Source organism: Bolinopsis microptera, chromosome 7, assembly GCF_026151205.1.
Source record: "Bolinopsis microptera isolate Bmic1 chromosome 7, MBARI_Bmic_1.0, whole genome shotgun sequence".
Classification (NCBI taxonomy): Eukaryota; Metazoa; Ctenophora; class Tentaculata; order Lobata; family Bolinopsidae; genus Bolinopsis; species Bolinopsis microptera.
This window is the reverse complement of record NC_087078.1, coordinates 6502030-6514212: the sequence shown is the minus strand read 5'-3', so window position 1 is coordinate 6514212 and position 12183 is coordinate 6502030. Positions and strand designations below refer to the sequence as shown.

At 36.7% G+C, this 12183-nt stretch overlaps 3 protein-coding genes across 3 annotated transcripts in view; all 3 read left to right on the top strand.

Annotated features, from left to right (window-relative positions):
* The window catches only part of LOC134817921 (heat shock 70 kDa protein 4-like), a 47803-nt gene that overhangs the window by 32399 nt on the left and 3221 nt on the right, over positions 1-12183 (top strand). The window contains exons 2-10 of the mRNA XM_063827288.1: positions 6096-6223; positions 7635-7698; positions 9061-9201; positions 10027-10149; positions 10678-10806; positions 10964-11032; positions 11352-11471; positions 11621-11738; positions 11921-12040. Of these exons, the coding sequence (XP_063683358.1) occupies positions 6111-6223; positions 7635-7698; positions 9061-9201; positions 10027-10149; positions 10678-10806; positions 10964-11032; positions 11352-11471; positions 11621-11738; positions 11921-12040 (997 nt within the window). The 5' untranslated portion in view covers positions 6096-6110. The remainder of the gene's footprint in view (positions 1-6095; positions 6224-7634; positions 7699-9060; positions 9202-10026; positions 10150-10677; positions 10807-10963; positions 11033-11351; positions 11472-11620; positions 11739-11920; positions 12041-12183) is intronic.
* Positions 4831-5948, top strand: LOC134818134 (BRCA2 and CDKN1A-interacting protein-like). The gene has a single exon (XM_063827567.1). The coding sequence runs from the start codon at positions 4839-4841 to the stop codon at positions 5682-5684; it is 846 nt and encodes a 281-aa protein (XP_063683637.1). The 5' UTR covers positions 4831-4838; the 3' UTR covers positions 5685-5948.
* Positions 6673-12183, top strand: part of LOC134817924 (protein SET-like) — a 101717-nt gene continuing 96206 nt past the window's right edge. The window contains exon 1 of the mRNA XM_063827293.1: positions 6673-6696. The gene's annotated coding sequence lies outside the window, so the exon portion shown is untranslated. The remainder of the gene's footprint in view (positions 6697-12183) is intronic.

Genomic DNA, 12183 nt, shown 5'->3' with positions numbered 1-12183 from the left:
TGACTAAGCTATTATGTGACACCGTGACAAGACACCTTAATTGAGCAGGCTTAATGATTCCCATAATGTTTAACAGGGTGGTTAACAGGGTCACCTTATCACGTGATAAGGTAAGCCAATCACCTGATCACACGTAATGAATTAACTCGTTATGCTTCATATCTTAATCATCCGAGAAGCTACAACTCTCATTTTTTCAGGACAAACATAATTGAGATAGCCAAACACAATTCAATAAAATTTGGCTCAATCCGACTATCCAAACTGTCAAATAAATGCAAAAATGAACCTTCATTCGAAAAAATGGACACGAATATTTTGTGAGTTGACAAATTTCTCGAACCAATGGTGGTAGAAAGTCATACCAGAAAGAATTACTACAATTTGGCACTCAGTGACTGAGCTATTAAGGCCAACGTACATGCGTACTGACTTTTGACCCACCCTGTAGATCCAAAGTATTATTATTCCTATGTTTAATTTCAGTGACAGTGTAAATTGAGCCCATTTATGACCCAGGTACCTGCAGGGCTTTCCTGAGCCCCGTTGAATCACTAGTTTTATAAATAGTAACTATAAACAATTTCTTTGCAGACTGAACAATAAGTGACTCATCAGCTGCAGAATATACTTGTTTGCAAAAACCATCAGGGTAGCAAAGGCAAATTGAGATAAGACTGTTATGTCTTACATGTCAGATCTTGTAAACATGTTTGACAATCGGCTATGGGCTATAAACATAACTTAGCCCATACAGGCTTACATTTCTACCAGAGGAGTTACTTGTAGAGGACGGTCTTCCTCACCAAAAATATCATCATATCTTTTGTTTTACTAAATCACCTCACCACAAGATACCAGTACGACAACAAATTTAATCTGTAATTTGTAACGATCACCAAACTTCAATTCGAATGACACCAGGACGTACAGAAAACCATATTTGTTAAACTATCAGAGATCGGCGAGATGAACTGGGCCTTGCACCGAGCTCCGAAGGATTAGATTGACATCGTGAATCAATCTTCATATTGTAGGTTTACAACCTACCAGGACGCGCGCCGAGTTGGACTCGTCGACGGTCCTGGAACAGATATTTTACGAGTAGCACCCGTTAATCTTCATATGACTTTGAACATAAATATAATAGCCCGGGGTCCCCAGGTAAATTCAACTTAATTTGTAAATTTGATTGTCCATTAGTTTGTACAAAAATAATTCGATAAAACAATTTTGACATACGTTGCATGCCATTTATCATATTTGGATACGAAACATGTATCAAAAATAATTAAATAGAAGGAAAAATTTATTTTTAAGCAAATGCAGAATGTTGCAATAAAAAAAGTTAAAATCCAATAATAAAAATAAATTGTAAGTCATCAATTATAATGAAAATATGTTATAAATTAATTATTACCGGGTGATGCTTTCGCCTTGTAGGTTTACAACCTACCAGGACGCGCGCCGAGTTGGACTTGTCGACGGTTCCAATATATGGAACAGATATTTTACGAGTATCACCCGTTAAGCTTTCGCCTAACCATGTGCTTTCGCGCCACTTCGGGCGCGCTTGTTTCACAAGTCAAGAAAACCGCCGTAAGGCGGGCGCGCGCTACTGCAAGCGCAAAGGCTCTGGATAGAGCAAGGTGATGCTTTGTAAAATATTTGTTTTAAATATTGATCAAGACCATTTAATTAACGAATTCAATTGTACTGATCAGCGCGCGTTCTGCCGTCCTGGTAGATTATAAAATGTAAACTTAACTTCAAAGTTATTTACTTATTTTGCTAATTTGTATTGCTCGCTCCTCTCCCTGGCTAGGGCTGTATGAAGGATCTCGAAAAGAGCGCCGCGCATATAGCCAGGCACGCTTGGTAAAAAGTTACATTAAATTAAAATTAAAAGTTTGTTGTTAGATAAAGAAATTGCTTATCAAAAAATATCATCACAACCAAAATTAAAAATACAGCCAATTAAAATATATTTTCCACGCATACAGCTTAATAAATAACAATATTGAATATCTGCTGATATATGATCAATTATCAAAGCAATGCAACAAAATTGATTCAACATAAATTAAATATTACAACGTGATCTGAAACAACCCATGCATACTGTCAAATTTGGAAAAAATATTTTTAAATGTTTTAAAAATATGAGCCATTCGTATGTTGTATCAATATTTGTTCAGGCCGCGCCGCGCAACAATGAACAAAATATGAAATAACTCTCGATCTTCTTGCTACCACAGTTCATTTTACCATGAGTCTACGTACATTACGCAATTTTTTAGCACAGAGGGGCGAGAAAGAACTTTGTCAATATAGACAGTTTAGATTTGAACTTGGAGCCGCAAGGCCAAGGGTAATTTTCAAAATATTGAGTTTTTGAAGGGTTATTTTTATATAGGGTCATTGTGACATTATGTGTATACTGATTTTTTTAGCACACACTACTACAAGCTCGAGAGGGCTATTACTTAAAGCAACTTCCACAATAGTGTTAATTGTTAATTCAAATTTTTAAACACCCAGTCTCAGTTAAATTTTGTGAAACTTGTTTTCGAGATAACAATTGACCAAGAAAATACTATGAATAAGTTATAGCATAAAGGAACGTTATTGGATGTCCGAGTTCTATATCTCCAGATAGCAACTCCGTTTATACATCTGCTTAGCTTCCATCTGTGATCCTGGTACTTGAGATTCCAGGTGTGGCTTTAAACTGTTTTAAGTGCCCAACACTCAGCTCACTCAGTTGACGGTAGAAACGTGTGTCTTTGTGCGATGTTGTAGCAGTACAGGGACTCCATTTCATGTTTTCTCTTGCTAGCCAGATTGCATAGGATCAATTGCTAGCGACTAAAGCCGTCTCTTGGATCACTGTTTTCTTCACACTCTTAGTCACACAAAAGTAGTTAAATAGGATTGCATCGGTAAGGTATGATGCCAGAAGCCTCTACAGTCTACACCCAACCTCTACCTTAAGAAGCCATGCAGCTCTTTGTTCTGACGTGCTTGTTTACATTCTACTTGGTAATACTCTTCACCAACCATCATCTCTACATCACCATCTTTCCTTTGTCAACAATTTACAATATTAGGTATCCCCGCTGTCCCAAAGATGTGTTGGGAGATCATCCTCATCGCAGACCATCTGCCAATCATACTCCTTCTTAAAAGGGCTCTCTCCTCATCTTAAAGTCTGGTCTTTGATAACTACTGCTTAGTAAGACTTGAAGTCTGTCCACTTATGTACTTCAAGTTTGAATGCTTTGTTGTTGAACTTCTCGCTTCAATCCTTTTTGACTGGCAGCACGTTGTCATGCCTCCAGTTGTATCGTCTGTTATTCGGTGACAAGTTGCAGGCTACCATAATATGCTTGCAGTTTCTCCATCTGCAAAGTGGGAAATTATACTTGTAACCAAACTTTGGGAGTCGCATGGTCTACAAAAGCCCACCACTGCTATGAACCCAGGCTCATATTTGGTTCTTTTTCACCCAATTTAAAGTAAAACAAAATTTAAGTAGAACTAAAAGCCATATGCCTCTATTTGGGTATACGCATGTCACTAATTTTGATAGCAATCATGTACAGTGAACATCCTGATACAATCAAATGGATTGAAAAAGTTTAAATTCGAATTCGTAAGTATGTCATGTGACAGCAGCTGTAATGGCGCAGATAGCCTCCTTTTGTAGTTAGAGTGTTTGCTCGCTGCTCCTTAATTGAATTTTGCCACAAAAGCTTTGTGGTTTAGAATTGTATCTTAAAGATTTGCATAACTATACTAAAGCATACATTATCAAGGTGTAAAGTAGTACATGACCTGATGAGGTTCTCAGTATTGTGCTCTTTGAATGTGCAGTGTTCTAGAAGGTGTAATTTATGCTTAAGCCCACATCTATTTGGTACTAACTACTAAGAAGTTTAAGGGGGCCGGGGGGGGGGGGGGGGGGTCTTCATCAAAATTCTCTCGAAATTGACTTTATAGTTGTTTCTGATATAATAGAGGGGAGTGATATCTATCAGCTGTTTTTGGTCCCATGGAAAAATATTGTTCTTAGCCGAAATTATTGCCGGTCAAAGGTCAGCGCTTATGTGTAATTGTATTGCGCGAGCGATTTTGAATCGCGCGCCCTGAAAATCGAGTCTAAAAATCTATCTTCTCCTACATTTTTTGAGCAATCACCCTGAAACTTTCAGGATATGTTCTAAGGACCATTTAGAAGAGATTGTCAGGCCAGAATTTTGAGATAGGCCTTAGAACATTTTTTATTTGATTTTGAAAATCTTGGACCTCGTTTTTTGACGATTTTTTCAGGTCCAAGATTTTCAAAATCGAATAAAAAATGTTCTAAGGCCTATCTCAAAATTCTGGCCCGACAATCTCTTCTAAATGGTCCTTAGAACATATCCTGAAAGTTTCAGGGTGATTGCTCAAAAAATGTAGGAGAAGATAGATTTTTAGACTCGATTTTCAGGGCGCGCGATTCAAAATCGCTCGCGCAATACAATTACACATAAGCGCTGACCTTTGACCGGCAATAATTTCGGCTAAGAACAATATTTTTCCATGGGACCAAAAACAGCTGATAGATATCACTCCCCTCTATCAGAAACAACTATAAAGTCAATTTCGAGAGAATTTTGATGAAGACCCCCCCCGGCCCCCTTAAAAGCAATAATGGATATTAATTCTATGTAAAAATAATTTAATTAGTTTTATTAGTGATATTAGATTGAGAAATGGTGAGAAATTCCCCTTTTTCAGGCCACAACAATCTTTAAAGATATTTCAACATCAGTCTCATATAAAAATAACAGGAAATGATAACCCATAACAATGAGAGCAGTACTTCCTCGTCAGAAGAAGTGAGCAGCTCTGATAACGAGGGTGCTCCAATGCAAGTTGATCCGCCTGCAGCAACTGAACTTACACATATAGTTGAATTTGAGGCTTACCCGCCCGCAGATGAAGATTGGTCTGGAGTCCGGGCCTTGTTGGACAGCTTGTTTCAGGGAATTTCAGTTGATGTTGGCTATTTCTCACAAACATTGATAGACAATTACAAAGTTGGTACTGTCATCAAGGGTGCTGACATTGCAGAGGGTGAAGATGACCCTGTGTTTGCTGTTGCGTCTCTACTCCCTCTCAGTTTGTTCAAAGACAAGTCTAAATTTGATCAGCTTACGTCATCTCTTCTTGCTAAATGTGAGAGTGATGTGTTGGCAAGTGTGGAAAAATTGTTGAAATCAAAAGACTCTGCTTTTCTGATAAATGCCAAATTTTCAAATCTTCCTCTACAGATTACAGCACAGTTATACAAAGCTTTAAAAATGGAACTGATCACAGAAAGGAAAGAAAATCCAGAATACAACGTCAAAAACTTGATGATATTCGGTAAATCATATGTAGAGCCAGAAGAAAGGCGCAACAAAAAAAGCAGATTAGCAGCTCCTAAAATTAAATTTCAGAGTTCAGAACTGGACAGTTTGTCAGAGGTAGCAACTGACTTGATCTCGTGGAAGATAAAGGACGAGACGCTGGCTCCTGTCAGCAATACTCCTTGTGATAATGCATGGCAGGGATATAGGAGCATTCTTGTGATTCCTATTGAGAAGTTCCTTAAAAGTGTGGACAAAATCGTTGAGAATCTTAGTGCTGAAGTATGATGGTTTAAGTTATATAGCAGATTTGTTTTTTCATTGTCTTTTTAATGTTTTTAACCTCTTGGGTAACGGATTGTGTCTAGCAGACTTTTTATACCTTCTGATGGATTTAAGATTATTGTGCTCATTGTTTCGGAATTCAATGTGACAGGCATAATACAAAGCAGTTTTAGTTGAGGCTTAACTTATATAGTATTTATTGCTCAGGTTTATTTAAAACATTAATGTTAAATTGCTGATATACTGAATTCTAACCATGAATCTGTATTGTTTTGGTTTCACTTTTCTTATAAAATCAAGAACTTAATATTTCTTAATATAAAAGTTTAACTAAGCAGGTATTAAACTTGTCAAATCTATAACTTCGCATATTGTTCCCATCTTAATGCCACTAACCATTTTACCCATCATTAGCCAGGACGCTCAGCCATGATCTCGTCAGTTGTTGGATTTGATATTGGTTACAGCTCATGCTTCATTGGCATTGCACGGGGCGGAGGTATCGAGATTATCGATAACGAGTACAGCAAGAGAGATAATCCGTGAGTAGATCTCATTCAGTAGATATAATTACTGTTAATTACCATATAATCACTGTTAAGTATAACAATTATTTCTCGTGTCATATTCGAAGCATGGATGATCGTTTATTTTAACATTATTTAAAATCTTGTTGTTGATTACATTTTAAAATAAGCACTTGAGAATTGACTGTCTCTTAGTTTAAAATTTATTCCAGACATGATGATGATTTCAATGTATTCAACAATTTAAACTTATTACAACACTACGGTTGATGGTAGTCATGTACATATGAAAACAACGTATCTCGAGGTCACCTGCCTCGAGATACGTCGTTTTCATGCTTATTAAATATGTTTAGTGACTACCTTCAATCTTAAGAACCTACGCTGGTATATCTTGGGGCGACTGCAGCTGTATAGTGTATACTATCATTACTGACTAACGCTCATCACAATTACAACAACACTACAAATCTATTACATTTGTTGAGGTTCATGGAAACGTTTTAGGTGAAGCTAATCCACATCTTAGCTCCATAATATGGAGAATTTGTTTCGCTTCAAGATGAAAAGCTCATTTATACACCACTCATCGGCTTATTGAAACTAAAGTCGAAAAAGTTTAATTTAAGTTTTTGGTCAAATTACAAAATTATCGATTAAATGTGGCAGGGAAACACGCGAATTATCAATGAATAGTATACATGCATGTAAATATGTTAATAGCAATTATGAAATCAATCTGCAACCTACAGAATAGTACAAATTATCCTATTTTAAGCGGTCCAAAAAGTAGTAAGCTTTAAGCTGATAAAATAATGTACCGTGCTGTAGTTATATTTAAATATAAATGTACACTGTATATTATATAGCTGTAGTCTATCTTTATATTTAGTAGTAAATCTACGAGTTGATTATAATAGTTCTGTAGTTACGCAGTGTTATGAGACTGGATTATAAAATGATACAATTTTTATTCTGGGCATTAAAATTGAAACGTAACATCAATGACGTCACCACATTGACGTAAAACATGTACCTAATATTGCAGTTATGAACTTTATTTATGCAATTAGCCAGTAATGAAATATTTCGCAACAAGTAAAAGTTGCTTACCTCGTCATCATAATCGAGTGACGTAGGTTAGCAACATTTCTGAGCTCACAAACCGTGTTGGATATTAGAATACCGTTACACTTGCGTTGGTTGGGAAAGTCCTACATTCCATACATTCCATACATTCCATAAACGTGACAAAGTCATCTTGTGTCACACGTTACCCACGTGACGTCTCAAAGTCTGGAAACATTAATTGAACTGTACTACTTACTTTAAAGTAAAGGAAAATTAACAGTTTAAGTGTAGTTACACAATCGATTCCTATTCTATATTACAAAAATCTTTCCCTAAAATAGGACTCTATTTTCAGGACCTATGTGGGTTACGGAGCTTGTGCTGACGGCAGGAAGATGGCACTGTCCGCTAAAAGCCAGGTTATAATGAACTACGTTATTGTGTGTTCTGGAATAGTACCGCATATTCACATGTTGTCCAATATGAGGACCCGAGATTTAACTTCATATTATTAAAGTACTAGAAAGCCCGTGGTAACAGGGACGAAGCTAGTAGTATTCTTTGAAAGAAAGTTTTAATCGCATCAAAAAATATCCATCTCAACCGAAGATACAGCCGATTTAAATATAAAACACTTTAAACACAACGTAATTACCACAAAACTGATAAAAATGACGTTAAAACAATCTTTGCACGTGCATGTGTGCATTAAAACACCGTTGCTATGGAACCTTTTGGTTGTTACCTAAATTCCTATTTCTCGTCTGATTTGCACGTGGGCGGTCGTACATACAGAATAATTCTTTGAATTATAGTAGAGATACATAAAAACAATAAGATTTGATACATTACAAATTATTTTTGAGAGCACTCACTTTCGAAAAAAAATATTTCTTTTTGGTCTCATCAAGCTGATAACGATTTTGTACAAATTATCCCAAAAAAACTGATACTTTTTCAGTTATACTTATAGGCATTTTAAGCCTTAAATCTGCCATTTTTGGCCCTTTTTTACAATGAATCTTACTAAGTCCTTTGAGGCCAGATTTCATACCTTAAAACTCAAAATTGAGAGAAATCCTGTTCCAAAAAATTGGATATGATCATCAGCTACACTCACAAGAATTTTCGAAGTGATATCTTATGATCTGGGCCTGGGTGATTGGTAAAATATAAAACTTTGATTTTTTGCAAAAATTTCAATTTTGCTTTTCTCGACCTTGTTTGGTCTGTAACTTCGTCATTTATTGTTTAATTATAAAATTCCTTAATCCTTGAAGGGCTTCTTGTACGGATTGTAAATAATGTTCAATAAAAAATCAGCCAAAAAAACGTTTAAAATGACTGAAATATCGATATTATAGTGTCAGACTTCTCCAAATTGAAAAAAAATTTTCCGAAAGTGAGTGCTCTCAAAAATAAATTTGGATGTATCAAATCTTATTGTTTTTATGTATACTTTAATAATATGAAGTCAAATCTCGGGTCCCAGCATAAAAGCTTTTGGTATATGTCTCCTTAACTATCACGGGAATGTTGGTGAAATATGTGGTACCAACTTACAACTACCCTTCTTGTTCAGGTCATGTTAGTGTTTTTACTTGAGGTGTATGATTTTTATGAAAGTGTTCGGTCAAACAAGAATAATTTTAATAAGGGGGAATAACTGAAACTTTTCAAAGCAATACTAGATCACGAATATCATACACCTTAAAGGTTTTGAAATATGTTTTAACATGATTCTATCAGCAACATAGAATAATCCAGTAAAATTTCCTCAGATGACCAGTAACATCAAATCAACTCTTCATGGTTTCAATCCCCTTATTGGACGAGAGTTCGACGATCCTATGATTCAAACGAATCTCAAGGCCATGTTCAATGACATTGAAAAGCAAGATGACGGTGCCATCGGCTTCAGGGTAAGAATGTTATCTTTTATGAGTAATTAGAATAACTTGCTTTAATTTAGAGTTATTATCTTTTATATGAGACTTGCTAACCTATTTGTGCGAAATTTAGTATTTCTGTTATGACTGATGAGTGCAAATTCCACATATCAACGGAATCCGGCACCGAAACCTAGTGATTTTCGTCCAAATTACCTCTGTAGTTTCTGCCCATTCACGATATCTGTTCGTCTGAAAATTGATGCTACAGTAAAACCCCGATTTACCGCGCCCCGATTTACCGCGGCCATTTCCTTCCCCCAAAAAGGGCTTAACATGCACAATGTAAACTAACAAAACCCCGATTTACCGGAAACCCCGATTTACCGCGGCTGTTTTCTTTCCCCCAAACTCTGCGGTAAATCGGGGTTTTACTGTTGTATTGTAGCTGCCTCAATACTTTCGTATCCCCGTCCGTAGTGCGCGCTATTTGTGTTCTTTTTGTAGCGCGCGAAAACTGTGATGCACAAAAGGTAATTTGCAGTGGCATATACCACGTGAGATTTCGCGAAAATTCGGGAACGCGCGTGCGCGTTCCCGAATTTTCGCTGTTCATATTTCTTTCTTTCTAGAAGATTCGTCCAATGTATCCTAGCATTACGTAGATCTAGAAAGGACTCAGTTGCAATTCGATATTCCCAGAAGTGTTACATATTAAAGAAGCGTATTCACTTCGTGTTTACGGTTTCACCATTCTGCGTTAGCTATGTCATTTGTTTCGGTCAGTATTACACGAAAATTGACACGTGCAGTGACCCGCAAATAATTATCATAGAATATCACATCCTTTGTCTTCAGGTCGATTACGAAGAAAAACAAATCGTACTGACCCCAGAAAATGTGACTTCGTCCCTTCTAGTGTACTTGAAGACGGTTGCAGAGGCCAAACTTGGATTTGCTGTCAACGACTGTGTGATCTCGGTAAGTTAATGGAATGTCACACGTAATCAATCATCGCAGAAGAATCGAGAATTCATAGAACCATAATTTAAACAAAGCTGTTGATTTTAACATGGACTTTGGAATGTTAACAATGCAAACACTCACTTACGCTATCGCATAGAATCTTTTTTTTTCGGTCTAAGATCATTATTACATGCCTAAGGCTTTAATTTTGTATTAACGTGAAAATTTGTCTTTAGGATCTGTTTTTAATGAACGTATAACTTGATTCTAGAAATTTAAGCTTAGGAAATGATCATAACTTAGAGATTTCGCTATGAACCGAAACAAGTGAAGATAGCTCCAAACTACTCATTGGTTTAACAAGCAGGATTATGAGTTTTATCTTAAATTTTAACTTAATAACAATGTATTACTAGTTATCTATTCTTTACTACACTCGTTAACTGCGAGTCATTGATAAGAACGTTCAGAGACAAGTGATAACGATCTGACCCACTTAATATACAAATGAAGAAATATCTAAACGTGCTTTTCTCTCCTCAGGTTCCACTTTATTTCTGTGATTATCAGAGAAGAGCAATGGTATTTGCAGCCAAAACAGCTGGTTTGAACGTTTTGAGACTCATGAACGATTCCGCCGCTATAGCTTTGGCTTATGGAATATACAAACAGGTAGGTCGTCTAGCAGTGTCGTGCGTTACAAACAGTGCTACATTGCTGTACTTTGTGGCAGTGAAAAATATATTTTACTTGCCACATTTTCCCTTGATTTCTAAAAGAAGTAAGCAATTTGTAAGTTTTCATTTTTAACATAAACAAATGATTTCAGGACCTCCCAGCTGAAAAAGAAAAAGCTCGACTTGTCGTGTTCGTTGATATCGGTGATAACGATACTCAGGTGAGAAATTGTAATGAGGAGGTGTCAATGGTTTTATAGTTTGGAAATTCATTGTCACATATTCGGGAATCGGGTATAGGACTCAGTGGCGGAAGTCACTGCGGCGGTGTACAGTCCGGCGGAGGACGGTACAGCGGAGGCCGGTACGGCGGTACTTTCCAAAAAGGTTGGACGGAACGGCGGATCACATGACACCCACTTTACTTTGGACAGTTGCGACCGTCACAATGCGACATCCTGTCGCTTAGCATTCTTAACAAATTTGCTGTATCGCGCCAACGCTACGTTTAACGGAGTGATGATCCGAAAATAACTTCAGGTCAGTGCAGTTGGTTTTAACAAGGGCAAGTTGGAAGTGAAGAAGTCTCTGGCAGACCCTCAGCTGGGTGGACGACACTTCGGAGAGCGCATTTGCAACTTCTTCAAAGTTGAATTCATGGTTTGTTAATTATGATAAATACGACCCTTTAAAGATAATTGGGGATCATTACTATTCGCTGTAAAAGATATAACTTAAATGGCTGCCATAATTATGGCATGTTTCTGGTTGGTTATAAAATTTGGACCTTGACTAGAAAATCCCCTCAGAAAAAGTACAACATCGACGTGGATTCACGAGCAAGAGCCGCGATGAGGTTGCAGACAGAATGTGAGAAGCTGAAGAAGACAATGAGCGCTAACACCACATCTATTCCTCTCAATATTGGTGAGCTGGACTGATTTAATGGCTACAGTCTATATTGATATTTTGTAATTTATATCTAATAATTGACGTTAATGTTTTTATATTGGAAATTGGAATCAAATACAAGTTACCCCCATTCTCCGCTATTGACCGTGTATTGTATTGTCTAATTGCGAAATTCCCCTAAAGTGAATTTGTTTCAGAGTGTTTTATGAACGACATAGATGTGAGTGGTAGGATGGGTAGAGAGCAGTTTGAAGAACTTTCCCACGATTTGTTTGAGAGGTTGCGACATTTGTTGCAGGAACTTCTTCATAACGCAAGTATGTTTTCCCGTAATATTTAAAATAAATGACCTCCAGATATAAGGGAACACCAAGATCATTATATTGTGGCTGTTTACAAATTTGTTTACATCAAGTCCTATAATTTGATGTATTTTTCCGAAAATTTGATATTGTAACCA